The sequence below is a fragment of the Amphiprion ocellaris genome, chromosome 3 (assembly GCF_022539595.1).
Source record: "Amphiprion ocellaris isolate individual 3 ecotype Okinawa chromosome 3, ASM2253959v1, whole genome shotgun sequence".
In the NCBI taxonomy this organism is placed as follows: Eukaryota; Metazoa; Chordata; class Actinopteri; family Pomacentridae; genus Amphiprion; species Amphiprion ocellaris.
Genome location: NC_072768.1, coordinates 40,833,125 through 40,851,967, shown reverse-complemented (window position 1 = coordinate 40,851,967; position 18,843 = coordinate 40,833,125). Strand labels below are relative to the sequence as shown.

The 18,843-nt window shown below is 40.3% G+C and overlaps 1 protein-coding gene across 2 annotated transcripts; it reads left to right on the top strand.

Annotated features, from left to right (window-relative positions):
- The first annotated feature begins 2,564 nt into the window (after window positions 1-2,564).
- On the top strand, window positions 2,565-18,459 carry tph2 (tryptophan hydroxylase 2 (tryptophan 5-monooxygenase)). Of its 2 annotated transcripts, XM_023284960.3 has the most exons (11): window positions 2,565-2,913; window positions 8,460-8,594; window positions 10,841-11,024; window positions 11,977-12,077; window positions 12,193-12,260; window positions 14,271-14,467; window positions 14,547-14,682; window positions 15,053-15,179; window positions 15,597-15,692; window positions 16,236-16,369; window positions 16,457-18,459. In XM_023284960.3, the coding sequence occupies exons 1-11, from the start codon at window positions 2,737-2,739 to the stop codon at window positions 16,629-16,631; spliced, it is 1,530 nt and encodes a 509-aa protein (XP_023140728.1). In that variant the 5' UTR covers window positions 2,565-2,736; the 3' UTR covers window positions 16,632-18,459. The 2 variants fall into 2 exon arrangements, with proteins under 2 accessions (XP_023140728.1, XP_035810860.1); XM_035954967.2 differs by lacking the exon at window positions 2,565-2,913 and having other exon boundaries at window positions 8,460-11,024.
- The last annotated feature ends 384 nt before the right edge of the window (window positions 18,460-18,843 follow it).

The following is an 18,843-nucleotide window of genomic DNA, read 5'->3' as shown; positions in this document are numbered from 1 at the left end:
TTTTAAATTAAGTAAACAAATTCTGTTTGTTTTATTAATGTAAAAAAATAGCCAGAATCTGATAAAATAAAATAAATCCAGCGATCTTCAGCCAAAAACCACACTATATTAATAAGTGCAGTTTGTAAATAAAAAGCCAGGTTTCAGTAGATATAATAAAAATTAAATTAAGGCAATTAAAATAAAAAATGAACTGATTATATAATTTAAAGCTCTGTTATAGATGTCATTCATATAGAACATTTAGTGAGCAGATGAGACGCTTTAAAGCTGCAAACAGGAAACACTCGGCTGCTGACCTGAATGAAATAAATTAAAGACATAAAACAGGAAGTGGTCTATTTGCATTAACATCCATTCATGAATGTGAGCAGAAATGTCAGAGTCTTTCTTCCAAATGTCACTGGAGCTGCTTTCATGTGACTGATGGACTGATGGGAGACATTTAGAGACGGGCTGACCTATCGGCTGCATCTGCTCATAAAGCTGCTCCTGGAGGAACAAAGCTCCTCCTGCCGCCTCCTTGCCTTCATATCCTGCAACAGGAAATTGTCTTGGCTGTTATCAGCATCCAGGTTTATGGAAGACGCTGCTGCTGGACGGAGACTCACCTGCTGACCTGCAGGAAAACACCGAGGAGGATACTTTAAAGCAGCTTCTGGTTGAAACAAGTCACCAGGTCTGGACCTGTTCCAGGTGAACTGAGTCACTCGTCGTTCTGAAACATCAGCACCAGCCCACAAGTGTTCCTTCTAACCAATGACAACATTTTCAGGTTATTTCAGAGTTAAACATGTATCTGGGACTGGTCTTTTAAATACAAACTGACTTCCAGGAGGAATCGTGTCGGCTGGAGGTTCAGTAACAGAAATCACCTGGACAGGTAGAACATTCAGGTGTTCTACCTGTCAGAATCACTCATTCATGTCTGAGAACATTTAATAAATCTGTGTTTCTGCAACTTCCTGTTTGGCCTGAATACTGCTGGAAACTGTCATCCTTTAACTCCGCCCCCTGCTGCCACCTGGTCTGACAGGTAGAGCTTATCTGACTCACACTACATCATCATCACATGACACGTTTGATTCATCTGAAGGAGGAACTTTCAGAAAAGCAACCTGCCTCACAGCAGCGGGTGGAAAACAACACCTGGACACACCTGGACACACCTGCTGAACACAGATCCACATTCAGAAACATAAAGTTGCTAACTGCAACCAGAAATGGTTCTTTGAAGTCCTTCCATAGAAGAACCATTTTCAGTTCCACAGAGAACCTAAAAATGGTTCCTTTAGGCACCTTCGCTGGCGCTCCAACAAACTAGCAAAAGTAGTTTCATTAAGGAACCATTTCTTTGTGACTTAAAGAAACATCAAATAAAGGTTCATTCAGACTCCGTACATGGAGCTCCAATAAACTTCAGCAAGAACAGGTTCTTTAAGGAGAATTTCTTTGAAACCACCTTGAAAAAGTTCCCAAAGGTACCTCAAAGAACCGCCAAAAACTGTTCCTTTAGACACTGTATCTTAGAATAGGTTCTTTTAGGACTCATTTCTTTAAATGGTTATTTTAAAACGGTTCTTTTCCTTTTGGTATTATCGATGGTTCTTCAGTGGACCTGCCTGGTTCTGTTGTGATTACAGGACTTCTGGGTTTCTCTAATTAGAACACATTTAAAATCTCATATAATGGATGTATAGCTATACTACCAGTCTAACATTTGGACACTCCTTCTCATTCAACGCTGTTTATTTATCTGTTTTATTTTCTAATTGTAGATTAATGCTGAAGATTAACACTTTTTGTTTACAACATAATTCCATATCTATTCTATTATAGTTTAGATGTCTTCAATATTAATCTATAATATATAAAATAACTCTATAAAAATCATTGAATGAGAAGGTGTTTCCAAACTTTTGATTGGGAGAGTATATTTATATTTATATATCTATATTCATACACTGCAGGAAGATCACAGAAATGGCACGAACAATAATGAGGAAGAGAATGATGTGGAGGAAGAAGAGGAGGTAGAGGAGGATACAGCTGGTTGAGATGAGGGAACCAATCTGAGGGCAGAGATGTAGGATGGGCGTGAACGTTGACCAGTAGCACAACCTTTCCGGCTGCCTGTAGAACCATGATATATATATATATATATATATATATATATATATATATATATATATATATATATATATATATATATATATATATATATATATATATATATATATATAAATATAAATATATATATATATATATATATATATATATATATATATATATATATACATCATATACAAATATAACTAATGTTCTGCTGCAGCTCTGACTTCATGCTACTTCCTGCCAAAGAATAAACATGAAGAACCTTTAAAGAACCACATAAGGGAGAACCATGATCCAAACAAAGAGGTTCTTCAGCTGCTGATAGAGCTTTAAAGAGCCAGGGAACCTCGATTGTTATTTCAGTAAGTTGGTTGTCTGTCAGTCAGAGTGTGGGCGGAGCTTCAGCCTTCAGCACTATTTATCTGGAGGCGGGTCGACTCTCAGAACATCTTCAGCAGTAGCACCAGAACCAGTTGTTACCTTCAGCAGCACTAGAACCAGAACCAGCTGTTACCTTCAACAGAACCAGAACCAGAACCAGCTTTTCCCTTCAGTCCCAGCAGCAGCAGCACCAGAACCGGCAGGCTGGAGCCCTGGTACTCCTACACCCACTGGTTCCCCATGGCCTCGGCCCACGTGATGAAGGACGACCCGGAGCCGGTACCGAAGATGCAGCCGGCCATGATGATGTTCTCCAGCAAGTACTGGTCCAGGAGGGGGCTGTCGCTGGACTCGGCCATGTTCGATCAGCAGAACCAGAACCAGCATCAGCAGCAGAGACACACCAGAGGACAGATGGTCAGAACCTCTTCATCCTCCTGTTCCTCACTAACTCCCCTCTGGTTCTGTGGATTTCACCATCAGAGCAACACATAAGTACTCAAATACTTTCACTGTAACTAAGTACTGTATTTATATATCTGAGTAGAACTGCAGCTGAGCTTTTTCTGATTTTCTGCTGTTTCAGATTCAGATGAATTAGACTAAAAATAAAAATCAGATTAGTTGATCATCAGGAGAAAATGATAAATTAATCATTCAGCTGCAGCTTTAATGCATCAGTGGTCCTAAAGTTAAACATGAGTCTGATATAACATACTGTTTAATATAATATCCAATATAATATACTGTCAAATGTACTGTCTGATATAATATACAGTCTAATATAATATACAGTTTCATATAGAATCAAATATAATATACTGTTTAATATAGAATCAAATATAATATACTGTTTAATATAGAATCGAATATAATATACTGTCTAATATAGAATCTTATATAATATACAGTCTAATATAGAATCTAATATACTGTTTAATATAGAATCTAATATAATATACTGTCTAATATAGAATCTAATATAACATACAGTCTAATATAGAATCTAATATAATATACTGTCTAATATAGAATCTAATATAATACAGCCTAATATAATATACTGTCTTATATATAATATAATATAATATAATATAATATCCATCCATCCATTATCTATACACCGCTTAATCCTCACTAGGGTCGCGGGGGGGCTGGAGTCTATCCCAGCTGACTCGGGCGAAGGCAGGGGACACCCTAGACAGGTCACCAGTCTGTCACAGGGCTACATATATAGACAAACAATCACTCTCACATTCACACCTACGGGCAATTTAGAATGATCAATTAACCTCAGCATATTTTTGGACTGTGGGAGGAAGCCGGAGTACCCGGAGAAAACCCACGCATGCACAGGGAGAACATGCAAACTCCATGCAGAAAGATCCCGGGAAAGCCGGGACGCGAACCAGGGATCTTCTTGCTGCAAGGCGAAAGTGCTAACCACTACGCCACTGTGCAGCCCATAATATACTATAATATACTATAATATAATATAATATAATATAATATAATATAATATAATATAATATAATATAATATAATATAATATAATATAATATAATATAATATAATATAATATAATATAATATAATATATAAATATAGTGATGCAGTAATGTAGTAATGCAGTAATGTAATAATGTAGTAATGTTGTAATGCATTAATGTAATGATGTAGTAATGCAATACTGTAGTAATGCAGTAATGTTGGAATGCAGTAATGTAATAATGCAGTAATGTAGTAATGTAGAAATGTAGTAATTCAGTAATGTAGTAATGTAGTAATGTAGAAATGCAGTAATGCAGCAATGAAGTAATGAAGTAATGTAGTAATGCAGTAATGTAATAATGTAGTAATGCCGTAATGCATCAATGTAATCATTTAGTAATGCAATACTGTAGTAATGTAGTAATGTAGTAATGCATTAATGTAATAATGTAGTAATGCAGTGATGCAGTAATGCAGTAATATAGTAATGCAGTAATGTAGTAATGTAGTAATGCAATATTGTAGTAATGCGGAATGCCGTGATGCAGTAATGTAGCAATGTAATAATGTAGTAATGTAATAATGCAGTAATGTAATAATGCAGTAATGCAGTAATGTAGTAATGTAGTAATGCAATAATGCAGTAGTGTAATAATGTATAATGTAGTAATGTAGAAATGCATTAATGTAATAATGTAGTAATACAGTGATGCAGTAATGTAGTAATGCAGTAATACACTAATGTAGTAATGCAAGAATTTAGTAATGCAATAATATAGTAACGTGGTAATGCATTAATGTAGTAATGCAGTAATGTAGTAATGCAATATTGCAGTAATATAGTGATGCACTTATGTAGTAATGCAGTAATGTAGTAATGTAATAATACAGTAATGTAGTAATATACTAATGCAGTGATGCAGTAATGTACTAATGCAGTAATGTAGTAATGTAATAATGTGGTAATGTAGTAATACAGTAATGTAGTAATGCATTAATGCAATAATGTAATAATACAGTAATGTAGTAACGCAGTAATGCAGTAATAATGAAATAATGTAGTAATGCAATAATGTAATAATGTAGTAATGCAGTAATGCAATAATGTAATAATGTAGTAATACAGTGATGCAGTAATGCAGCAATGTAGTAATGCACTAATGCAGTAATGTAGTAATGTAATAATTTAGTAATGCAATAATGTAGTAATGTAGTTATGCAGTAATGCAGTAATGTATTAATGCAGCAATGTAGTAATGCAGTAATGTAGTAATACAGTAATGTAGTAATGTAGTAATGCAGTAATGTAGTGATGCAGTTATATAATAATGTAATAACTTAGTAATGCAGTAATGTAGAAATGTAGTAATGTAGTTATGCAGTAATGCAGTAATGTATTAATGCTGTAATGCAGTAATGTAGTAATGTAATAATGCAGCAATGTAGTAATGCGGTAATGTAGTAGGACAGTAATGTAGTAATGTAGTAATGCAGTAATGTAGTAATGTAGTGATGCAGTTATATAATAATGTAATAACGTAGTAATGTAGTAATGCAGTATTGTAGTGATGCAGTAATATAGTAATGTAATAATGCAATAATGCAGTAATGTAGTAATGTAGTAATACAGTACTGTAGCAATGTAGTAATATAGTAATGCGATAATGCAGTAATGTAGTAGTGCAATAATGTAGTAATGCAATAGTGTAGTAATGCAGTGATGATGTAATATAGTAATGTAGCAATGCAATAATATAGTACTGTAGTAATGCAGTCATGTAGCAATACAGTAATGTAGTAATGTAGTAATGCAGTAATGTAGTCATGTAGTAATACAGTAATGTAGTAATGTAATAATACAATAATGTAGTAATGCAATGACGTAGTAATGTAGTAATGCAATCATGTAGTAATGCAATAATGCAGCAATGTAGTAATGTAATAATGCACTAATGCAGTAATGTAATGTAGTCATGCAGTAATGTTGTTATGTGATAATGCAGTAATGCAGTTATGCAGTAATGCAATAATACAGTAATACAGTAATGTAAGAATGCAGCAATACAGTAATGCAGTAATGTAGTTCAATTCAATTCAATTCAATTTTATTTATATAGCGCCAATTACAGTCAAATTGTCTCGAGACGCTTTACAGAACCCATATGCCTGACCCCCAGAGCAAGCCAAAAGGCGACAGTGGCAAGGAAAACACCCTTTTAACAGGGAAAAAAACCTCGAGCAGAACCCGGCTCTAATGTGGGGGGACCCATCTGCCTGCTGGCCGGGCGGGTTGAGAGGGACAGAAGAGGTAGAAAGGTAGAGATAGAGGGATAGAAGTAGAGGGGTATAGGTAGAGAGGTAGAGATAGAGGGATACAGATAGAGGGGTAGAGATAGAGAGGTGGGGGGGTGGGACACAAGGACCATAAAACACAGCCACACATCTGAAGCATCCAGCATCCAGCTCTGGGACCAGGGACACTCGGAGAAAGGACACAGAAAGAAACAGAGTGAATGTAATGCAATAATGGTATATATAGTAAATACATAGGTAGTTAGAGAAGGGCTCAGTGCATCAAGAGAGGTTCCCCAGCAGCCTAGGCCTATAGCAGCATAACTAGGGGCAAACTAAAGGGACGTCAAGAGGGGAAGTCAGTTGTGCAAATGAAAACACCAGCATACCCCGTCAGGGTCCCCCAGTCAGCCCTAACTATAAGCTTTGTCGAAAAGGAAGGTTTTAAGCCTGGTCTTAAAAATAGAGAGGGTGTCCGCCTCCCGAACCCAAACTGGGAGCTGGTTCCACAGGAGAGGTGCCTGATAACTGAAGGCTCTGCCTCCCATTCTACTTTTAGAGATTCTAGGAACAACAAGTAAGCCTGCAGTTTGAGAGCGAAGAGTTCTGCTAGGATAATATGGTACTATCAGGTCTTTAAGATATGATGGAGATTGGTTGTTAAGAGCTTTATATGTCAGAAGAAGGATTTTGAATTCTATTCTAGATTTAACAGGAAGCCAATGAAGAGAATCCAATATAGGAGAAATATGATCTCTCTTGCTAACTCCCGTCAGTACTCTGGCTGCAGCGTTTTGGATCAGCTGTAGATATTTCAGAGAGCTATTGGGACAACGTGATAATAAGGAATTACAGTAGTCAAGCCTAGAAGTAACAAATGCATGGACTAGTTTTTCTGCATCACTCTGAGACAGGATGTTCCTGATTTTCACAATATTTCTCAGGTGGAAAAAGGAAGTCCTACAGATTTGTTTTATGTGCGAGTTAAAGGACATGTCCTGGTCAAAGATAACGCCGAGGTTCCTCACAGTAGTACTGGAGGCCAATGTAATGTCATCCAGAGTAACTATATGCTTTGAAAGCAATTCTCTAAGATGTTTGGGGCCAAATACAATGACTTAGTAGTAATGTGGTAATGCAGTATTGTAATAATGCAGCTGTTCATTTCCATCAGCAGCTTCAAGGGAACATCTGCTGCTGTCAAAGAAGCTGCTGCACACTGAATGTTATCCGAATGTTGTCTGAATGTTGCCTGAATGTTATCTGAATGTTATCTGAATGTTGTCTGAATGTTGTCTGAATGTTATCTGAATGTTATCTGAATGTTGTCTAAATTTTGCCTGAATGTTATCTGAATGTTGCCTGAATGTTATCTAAATGTTGCCTGAATGTTATCTGAATGTTGTCTAAATGTTGCCTGAATGTTATCTGAATGTTGCCTGAATATTATCTGAATGTTGCCTGAATGCTATCTGAATATTATCTGAATGTTGTTTGAATGTTATCTGAATGTTGTCTGAATGTTAACTGAATGTTGTGTGAAAGTTATCTCAATGTTGCCTGAATGTTACCTGAATGTTGTCTGAATGTTATCTGAATGTTGTGTGAAAGTTATCTGAATGTTGCCTGAATGTTATCGGAATGTTGTCTGAATGTTTTCTGAATGTTGTCTGAATGTTTTCTGAATGTTGTCTGAATGTTTTCTGAATATCAGCTGTATATTTGACCAGCAGCTCAGAGGAAATTTACCAGCGGCTGCATCAGATAAGAGCAGCAGCTGATGTTCAGCAGCTTTTATGAAGTTCTTCTATCAGACACATAAACAAAGCTGCATCGTTGATTATTCATTCAGTAAACAGTAAACAAAGGCACATGGACAGAAAACAACAAACTGAAGCTACATGTAATATCCAATGAAAAACATGAAAACATTTCACACTAACACACAGATTTTAAGTAAAAGTGACAAAACCGGACTGTAAAAGCGTCAGAATTATCAGGAAAATGTACTGAAAGTATTAAAGTACTCAAAGCAGAAAAATCTGTGTTTTACTGTAGTTTTAGTTTCAACTAGTTATTATTTTCACCGCGAATCAATGATATGAGTTGATGTTTTTATGTTGTTGTTGTTGTTGTCTTTATGTTGTTGTTGTTGATGATGTTTTCTGTTGTCATTGTCAGTCGAGGCGTCCGTCCTTCTGTCCCATCAATGAGAAGCCGGACAAAGAGGGAGCGGAGGATTCTGGGAAAACAGTGGTGGTGTTCTCTCTGAAGAACGAGGTCGGCTGTCTGGTGAAGGCCCTCAGAGTGTTCCAGGTCAACTCAACTCAACTCAACTCGACTTTATTTATAAAGTGCTTTAAACAGCAGCCGCTGAAACAAAGTGCTGTACAATAAACAATGAATTAAAACATTAAAACAATAAATAAAATATAAATAAAACATACACATATTAAGACAGCAGCACAATAAAACAGAAGCAGAGTCTCATGCTGTGTTAAAAGCCAGTGAAAAAAATAAGTTTTAAGAATACGTTCTAAAAACCGACAGTGAGAGAGCCTCTCTGATGTGCATGGGGAGATTATTCCACAATCTAGGAGCAGCAACAGAGAAGACTCTATCTCCTCTGAGCTTCTGCTTAGACCTTGGAACCTCCAGAAGTAGCTGAACAGCTGATCTGAGGGTTCGTGAGGGGGCATGAGGATGGAGCAGCTCAGAGAGGTAGGGAGGGGCCAGACCATTTAAGGCTTTAAAAACAAATAAAAGAACCTTCAAAGCAACCCTAAAGCGCACGGGGAGCCAATGGAGGGAAGCTAAAACAGGCGTAATGTGCTCATATTTTCGAGTGCTGGTTAAAAGACGGGCAGCAGCATTTTGAGCCAACTGGAGACGCGCTAGGGCAGACTGGCTAGCTCCAAGGTATAGTGCATTACAATAGTCCAACCTGGTTGTGATAAAAGCGTGGATCACCATTTCAAAGTGCTCTGGTGTTAGAAAGGGCTTCACCTTGGCTAACTGTCGCAGTTGAAAGAAGCTAGCCTTCACTACGACACTGATTTGATGGTCAAATTTAAAATCAGAGTCCATTTTAAAACCCAGGTTGGAAACCACTGGCTTAACATAGTGAGCCAGGGGGCCCAAGTCAAAAGGGGGAGACTCACAAGGGCCACTGGGACCGAACACCATTATCTCAGTTTTCTTTTCGTTAAAACGGAAAAAAATTGAAAGCCATCCAGGCTTTAATGTCATTAAGACAGGACAGAAGCGATGTGACTGATTGAGAGGCTTTCTTTTTCAACGGCACATAAATTTGTGTGTCATCCGCATAAAAATGGAAGGCAATGCCATGCTTCCTGAGGATGGATCCCATAGGAAGTAGGTATAAGGAAAAAAGGAGAGGCCCTAAAACTGAACCCTGCGGGACCCCAACAGACAACGGAGCAAACGAGATATTAAAATCTTGTGGTCCACTGTGTCAAATGCAGCAGTTAAATCCAGAAGAACAAGAACCACATAATCCCCAGAGTCGTTTGCCAGGAGAACATCATTAAAAACCCGTAACAGTGCTGACTCCGTGCTATGCAGAGTCTTAAAACTAGACTGAAAAACCTCCAGTACGTTGTGCTCATCTAAAAAGGACTTCAACTGGGCATGAACAACTTTCTCTAAAATTTTGGAAAGAAAGGGCAGCTTGGAGATTGGTCTCAAGTTAGATCAAACTGTGGTGTCAAGGCCAGGTTTCTTAAGCAGTGGTTGGACTACAGCGTGTTTAAAACTAGTGGGGGACCACGCCAGTGGACAGACAGCTATTAATGACAGTTAAAACTGACTGCCCAATACATGGGTCGGGGATTCGGGCGCCTCGCTGCAGTGTCGCCAGGTTCCAGAGGTTTAATCCGCGCTGGCAAAGCCGAGGAGAGCAGGGGCGAAGTGGCAGCGATCTCTCATCCAGGCAGGCGACGGGCGACGGGCACCAGGCAGGAGGCGACAGGGTCCAGGAAGTGCTGGAGCACGCTAAAGGAAAACAACGTGCCTCGTCTTGTCCAGGACGAGAACGACGCTGAGGACGTGGTCGCCAGGTAGGCCTTGAGCCTCACCCGCAGGCCGCTGCGTTTACCGCAGCGGCGGGGACGCTTCCGTGGAGGAGGTAGGTTCGGTGTCCGGAGCAGGTAAGCCGGGATTCCCCGTAAAGGCGGGGGCAAAGTTTTGTGGCCACCATTATTAAAATCAATCACAAATCCGACTTTATGTCGCAGTTCCAACAAAGTTTGTTGATCATATGTCAGCAGAGACTTATCCCGTCGAGTGCCAAGGACCAGAAACACAACAAACACCAACCAAACGGAGAGCGACAGACGAGCGGCCAAACACACCGGCGCCATCTTGGAAAACCCGCAGAAGACGGTCAAAAACATAGTGTTGCTGTACTTTCTCAGAAAACACCCAGAACCAGGACCAGAACCAGAACCAGAGCTACATTAGAAACCACCCCTACATCCACCTGCGGAACCGCTCCATTCTGCTCCTCATACATCACAGAATGTTCTTCTTGTTTTCTCCAGGAGAAGAGGGTGAACCTGAACCACATCGAGTCTCGCATGTCGAGGCGGGTTCCTAATGAGGTGGAAATCTTTGCAGACTGTAGCTGCAGCAAGAAGGAGTTCAACGAGCTGCTGGAGAACCTCAAAGACCACGTCAACATCGTGTCCTTCAACACACCTGAACACGTCTGGGCTGCTGAGGCAGGTACGAACACACACCTTATATACACCTGTACAGGTACGAACACACACCTTATATACACCTGTACAGGTACGAACACACACCTTATATACACCTGTACAGGTACGAACACACAACTTATGCACACCTGTACAGGTACGAACACACAACTTACATACACCTGTACAGGTACGAACACACACCTTATATACACCTGTACAGGTACGAACACACAACTTATATACACCTGTACAGGTACGAACACACAACTTATGCACACCTGTACAGGTACGAACACACAACTTTTATACACCTGTACAGGTACGAACACACACCTTATACACACCTGTACAGGTAGGAACACAGTTTATATTTTATATACTTTTCATACAAACTAAATGTAAAATGAAATGCATTCCACAGATATAACAAAGCCACAGATATAAATGAAAAACAAAGAAAATAAAATCAGTCAAAGGCAAGAGTTCTCCAGAGAACCCATTAGTCATGTTTTAGTGGAGACCAGAGGTTCTCTAACGTGCTGAGTTTAGGACTGTAGGTGTGCAAACTGTCCACTAGATGCCACTGAATCCTTTCAGGTGACCAGAATGAGGCTGAGTGTGTGACCAGGTATCAACCAATCATCTTTCACCAGAAACTCTGACCTCACAGTCAGGTTAAAGGTGTTTTACTAGTTTTTAAAAAGACATCTTCAACCCAAACGTCTTTACCTGAATTTCCTTTGTGTTCTTTTTCTTTGCTTTAATTCAGTTTCATTAAATTAGTATTTCTCTTCTTGTTGTCTCAGACATGCAGCAATAATCGGAGGTTTTTCATTTCATATAAAACTAGAACCGGTTTGTGTTAAAAACAAACATTAGTTCTGCAACAACCAGTTTTCTGTAGTTTAAACATGATTCAGAGTAAAACTGAGAACAACCTGCTGGTGTTAGAAGTTGTGGGTCCTTGTGTTCAGATGGAGAAGAAGTTCCCTGGTTCCCCATGAAGATCTCTGAGTTGGACCAATGTTCTCACAGGGTTCTGATGTATGGTTCTGAGCTGGACGCTGATCATCCTGTGAGTTTAAATCACCTCCGAAACATTTCCCGATTTCAGTCCAAGTCTGTCGTATGAAACATACAGAGTTTATATGTGTGAGGAGGGAAGGAATACACGAATTTCTTCTCCTCAGGGCTTCAAGGACAACGTTTACCGTCAGCGCAGGAAGTACTTCGTGGAGGTGGCCATGAACTACAAGTTGTGAGGATCTGGTTCATCATTCTCTGTTTGGCATGAATTTACACACGTGGACAAAATTGTTGGTCCCCCTCGGTTAATGAAAGAAAAACCCACAATGGTCACAGAAATAACTTGAATCTGACAAAAGTAATAATAAATAAAAATTCTATGAAAATTAACCAATGAAAATCAGACATTGCTTTTCAACCATAGTTCAACAGAATTATTTGAAAAAAATAAACCTATGAAACAGGCCTGGACAAAAATGATGGTACCCTTAATTTAATATTTTGTTGCACAACCTTTTGAGGCAATCACTGCAATCAAACCATTTGTGTAACTGTCAGTGAGACTTCTGCACCTCTCAGCAGGTATTCTGGTCCACTCCTCATCAGCAGACTGCTCCAGTTGTCTCAGGTTTGAAGGTTCCTTCTCCAGACACCATGTTTCAGCTCCTTCCACAGATGTTCAATAGGATTTAGATCAGGGCTCATAGAGGCCACTTCAGAATAGTCCAATGTTTTCCTCTTAGCCATTCTTGGCTGTTTTTAGTTGTGTGTTTTGGCTCATTATCCTGTTGCAAGACCCATGACCTGCGACTGAGACCAAGCTTTCTGACACTGGGCAGCACATTTCTGTCTAGAATACCTTGATAGTCATGAGATTTCATTGTACCTGCACAGATTCCAGACACCCTGTACCAGATGCAGCAAAGCAGTCCCAGAACATAACAGAACCTCCTCCATGTTCCACAGTAGGGACAGTGTTCTTTTCTTCATATGCTTCATTTCTGCATCTGTGAACATAGAGCTGATGTGCCAAAAAGTTCCAGTTTTGTCTCATCTGTCCATAGGACATTCTCCCAGAAGCTTTGTGGCTTGTCAACATGCAGTTTGGCAAATTCCCATCTGGCTTTTTTATGATTTGTTTTCAACAATGGTGTCCTCCTTGGTCGTCTCCCATGAAGTCCACTTTGTCTCAAACAATGACGGATGGTGCGATCTGACACTGATGTAGCTTGACCTTGGAGTTCACCTTTAATGTCTTTAGAGGTTGTTCTGGGCTCTTTTGTTTCCATTTGTATTATCGGTCTCTTCCATTTGTCATCAGTTTTCCTCCTGCAGCCACATCCAGGGAGGTTGGCTACAGTCCCATGGATCTTAAATTTCTGAATAATATGTACAACTGTAGTCACAGGAACATCAAGCTGCTTGGAGATGGTCTTCTAGCCTTTACCTTTAACATGCTGGTCTATAATTTTCTTTCTAATCTCCTGAACAACTCTCTCCTTGGCTTCCTCTGGTCCATGTTTAGTGTGGTACACACCATGTCACCAAACAGCACAGTGACTACTGTAACCCTATAAATAGGCTGACTGACTGATTACAAGTTTGTAGACACCTGTGATGCTAATTAGAGGACACACCTTGATTGAACATGTCCCTATGGTCACATTATTTTCAGTCTTTTCTAGGGGTACCATCATTTTTGTCCAGGCCTGTTTCATGAGTTTATTTTTTTTAAATAATGTCTGATTTAAATTGGTTAATTTTCATAGAATTTTTATTTATTATTACATTGTCAGATTCAAATTATTTCTGTGACCATTGTGAGTTTTTCTTTCATTAACTGAGGGGTACCAACTATTTTGTCCACGTGTGTATATTTACACAAACACACACAAATCAACATGAAGCATCTTGTAACTCTGCTTATCTACCTCCAACATCTAGACCTCTATGAACATCTAGACTTCCATGAACATCTAGACTTCCATGAACATCTAGACTTCCATTAACATCTAGACCTCCATGAACATCTAGAAGTCTATGAACACCTAGACCTCTATGAACATCTAGACCTCTATGAACTCCAGGTTCTGGTTCCTACCAATGAGTCCACATCAACATTTAATCTAAACATCTAAAAACTTTGTGGAGGTGGCCATGAACTGCTAGTTGTGAGTATCTGGTCCATCATTGATCTGTTGATGGTTCTATGAAAGTCTGGTTCTGACCCGTGTCCCTCCAGTGGACAGCCCATTCCTCGGATCGACTACACCCCGGAGGAGGTGAGGACGTGGGCCGTGGTGTTCAGAGAACTCACCAAACTGTACCCGACTCACGCCTGCAGAGAGTACCTGAAGAACCTACCGCTGCTCACCAAACATTGTGGATACCGAGAGGACAACATCCCCCAGCTGGAGGATGTCTCCATGTTCCTCAGAGGTGTGGACCACAGGAACCCAGCCAGAACCTGCTTCTGTATCTGCAGAACTCTGCTTAATAGTCAGTGTGTGTGTTTCAGAGCGTTCTGGTTTCACCGTCCGTCCGGTAGCTGGATATCTGTCCCCCAGAGACTTCCTGGCTGGTTTGGCCTTCAGAGTCTTTAACTGCACCCAGTACGTCCGCCACAGCACCGACCCGCTGTACACCCCAGAACCGTGAGTACCAGGACCTCACAGCATGGTGATTGGTTCTGTTAGAGATACTGACTTATGATTGGTTCTCAGGGATACTGACTGATGATTGGTCCTCTGGGATACTGACTGATGATTGGTTCTCAGGGATACTGACTGGTGATTGGTTCTGTTAGAGATACTGACTGATGATTGGTTCTCAGGGATACTGATTCATGATTGGTTCTCAGGGATACTGATTCATGATTGGTTCTCAGGGATACTGACTGGTGATTGGTTCTGTTAGAGATACTGACTGATGATTGGTTCTTAGGGATACTGACTGATGATTGGTTCTCAGGGATACTGATTGATGATTGGTTCTCAGGGATACTGATTGATGATTGGTTCTCAGGGATACCTGCCATGAGCTGCTGGGTCACGTTCCTCTGCTGGCTGATCCAAAGTTCGCCCAGTTCTCCCAGGAGATCGGACTGGCTTCACTGGGAGCTTCTGATGAAGATGTGCAGAAACTGGCCACGGTCAGTTTTACGTCCAGTTCAGATGTTTTCCTCTTTTTGTCATCTTTTTTCAGCATGTTGTTTTAGTTTTATGTCTTTTAGTGTTACAGTTAATTTTTGTAATAGTTTTTACGTCCTTTTTTGTGGTTTTGCTGAACATTTTGGTAGATTCTCATTCTTTGGTCATTTTGTGGTTGTTTTGCATCATATTTCTGTTTTTTTTAACATACTTTTGAAGATGTTTTTATCACATTCAATTTTTTTTTATTTTTTTTTACAGTTTACTGACCTTTAAACTGGAGAGGAAGTGTTTCAGATTCTTGGTCATCAATCAAATGGATCAGATCAGTTTCATGCAGAAGTCAGAATTAAACTGAAGCAACGCTTGTGTTTTTGTATTTGTGTGTTTGTGTTTGTGTTTGTGTGTTTGTGTTTCAGTGTTATTTCTTCACCATCGAGTTTGGACTCTGCAAACAGGATGGACAGCTGAGAGCTTATGGAGCCGGATTACTGTCGTCTATTGGAGAACTCAGAGTAACACACAAATACACACAGACACAGACACACACACACACACACACACACACACACACACACACACACACACACAGACAGTAACATAACAGTGGAGAGCTCTCTGCTAGTCTGAGGTCTGTCTATGGGTTAGGGTTAGTAAAGTTAGTAGGGTTAAGGTTAGTAGGGTTAGTAGGGTTAGGGTTCAGGTTTGTAGGGTTTGTAGGGTTAGTAGGGTTCAGGTTGGGTAAAGGTTGGTGTTCAGGTAAACGCTTATCTTTACATTCTTGACTACATTTCTTCTCAGAGCGTCAACATTAGTTAGCTAACTGTTGAAATAATTACTGAGATCTTGTGAACGTTGAGGTTCTTCACGATCAGAACTTAAAGTTTCAGCTGCAGAACATCATCACAGCCCAACAGGTTGGAACCAAAAATACTGAGAACATGATAGAACAAGACATAAGATGGAGCAGAACAAAGACAAACTCGACAGTGGAAATGGAATATCTAGCTTCTAGCAGCTCCCTTTGACTGGACTGACACGTGATGTTGTTTTCCCAGCATGCTCTGTCTGATCAGGCCTGCGTGAAGATGTTCGATCCGAGGACCACCTGCAACCAGGAGTGTCTCATTACCACCTTCCAGGACGTTTACTTCGTCTCCGAGAGCTTCGAGGAGGCCAAAGAGAAGATGAGGTAAAAGTTCACTGAGTTAAAGCTTGAACCTGCCTCCTCTCCTTACCTGTGTCATGTGACCCTCTGTGGCTCCGCCCCCTTCTGCAGGGAGTTTGCGAAGACGATCAAGCGTCCGTTCTCAGTGTACTACAACCCGTACACTCAGAGCGTGGACCTGCTGAAGGACACGCGCAGCATCGAGGACGTGGTTCAGGACCTGCGCAGCGACCTGACAACCGTCTGCGACGCCCTGGGGAAGATGAACACCTACATGGGCATCTGAGGCCACGCCCACCTCACCTGTGGGCTCTGATTGGTCAGTGACATCATCACGACGCTTCTGCAGAACATCAGCCACAACCAGGTCTTCATTTACGTCTCTGAGTGTACCTAGAACAGGGAGGTGTTGAAGGTCTGTCACCTGATTTCTCCATAGATCAGTTCTGAGGTTGTTTCTTCTCATGCAGCTGTAAATAAGATAAGATTTACTTTCTGAATGTTCCTGAATCCATCTCTGTAAAACCTCTGAGTGAAATCCACATCAGTTTGAAGCAGGAAGCAAAAGCAACTTCCAGGAAGGTTGTCCAACAGTTTCTGTGAGTTTGTTTCAAGCAGCGTTTGACCAAACTGAAGATCACATGAAGCATCGGTTCATGAATACAGTTCCAGGAGGAGCTCGGGGTGGATGGAGGGTTCAGGGTTTCATGATTGATGCTTTCTGCTTCCAGCTGAGTCCGGGTGTAAACCTGACGTCCAATTAGAAGTCAAAATTCAGCCAATTTCTATGGCAACGACTCTCACAGTGGGAGCTTTTAGATGGAAAATGGTTCTTAAATGATGAATAAATATAGTTTATGTCTGGAGACACATCTGTCTCCTCCAGCAGTTAGTCAGGACCAAACCTGTGAAATCAGGTGAGTCCACTGACGGTTTCGCCTGGTTGGTGGATTTTTCTCTTTTTTTGTGTCACTCAGGAGTTTTTCCTCTATGAAAGCCTCCATGAGCGGTCCTTCATGGCCTCGCTGTTCTGCTTCTCCTCATTTTTATCAGGTTCTACTGTTCCAGCAGGTTTCTGACTCTTTACAAACTGGTCGGAACAAGGACCCAGGTCTAGTAAAGACCACTTGGTGAAACTGGGTCCAGGTTCTGATCTCCACTGATTACCCTGACTCCAGTCTGAGGTTCAGTTGGAAAGTTTTGATTCACTGGATGTAAACTTTTCTCAAATCACTTTGGACATTTTCTGTATCAAAGCAAAACACTGTCTCTCCTGAACCTGAACCTAAACCTAAACTTGAACGTAAACCTGAACCTGAACCTAAACCTGAACCTGAACTTGAACCTAAACCTGATTCTGAACCTAAGCCTGAACCTAAACCTGAACCTTCAACCTGAATCTAAACCTGAACCTGAACCTAAACCTGAACCTAAACCTAAACCTGAACCTAAACCTAAACCTAAACCTGAACCTAAACCTGATTCTGAACCTAAACCTGATTCTGAACCTAAACCTGATTCTGAACCTGAACCTGGTTCTGAACCTGAACCTAAACCTGATTCTGAACCTGAACCTAAACCTGATTGTGAACCTAAACCTAAACCTGGTTCTGAACCTGAACCTGGACCTGGACCTGGTTCTGAACCTGAACCAGATAAACACTGAACTCTGAAGCTTCCAGGAGAAATCCACCTCATTTTAATGAAGTTCAACATTTTTAGCTTCATGCAAATCCGGTTTTCCATGTTGTTGATCCTGAATCCAACAACATCCTGAGAGCCGAGCCTCCAGAGAGACAGAGTAACAGCAGCTGGTTCTGGTTCAGACTGAATCCAAAGGTTCTGAAGTTCTGAAACTATCTTTCACAGTCTTTCTGTCTTTGTTTCATTAAAAGACCTTCAGTAAATTGATTACAACGAATAAAAAAACATTTCAGTCAGTTTCTGCTGCTTCGTTCTGTTTTTATCATGATAATGTGGATTAAATGTTTATCTGAGGTCTCTGAGCAGTCAGGAAGAATCACACTGACTTTATTCTGAAACGTGTTGTGCTGCCGTGTTTTATTAAAGTGTAAAAAATGAAGCATTAAAACTACAGTGTTTGTTGTGAAACACTTCCTGTTTGTTCATTTGTCAAACCTTCAAACCTAAACTCATATTTACACAAACATACACCAATCAACATGAAGCATCTGCTCATCTAATACCAACATGTAGACCTCTATGAACACCAACATGTAGACCTCTAAGAACACCAACATGTAGACCTCTATGAACACCAACATGTAGACCTCTATGAACACCAACATGTAGACCTCTATGAACACCAACATGTAGACCTCTATGAACACCAACATGTAGACCTCTATGGACACCAACATGTAGACCTCTATGAACACCAACATGTAGACCTGTATGAACACTAACATCTAGACCTCTATAAACAACATGCAGACTTCTATGAACACCAACATCTAGACCTCTATGAACACCAACAT

Bases quoted from the DNA above. Each gene is read 5' to 3' on its own strand.
- tph2 (XM_035954967.2), top strand. From the start codon at position 10,526: ATGTCGCAGTTCCAACAAAGTTTGTTGATCATATGTCAGCAGAGACTT. The intron at 15,180-15,596 runs GTCAGTTTTACG...TTTGTGTTTCAG, and splicing joins ATGTGCAGAAACTGGCCACG to TGTTATTTCTTCACCATCGA. The intron at 15,693-16,235 runs GTAACACACAAA...TTGTTTTCCCAG, and splicing joins CGTCTATTGGAGAACTCAGA to CATGCTCTGTCTGATCAGGC.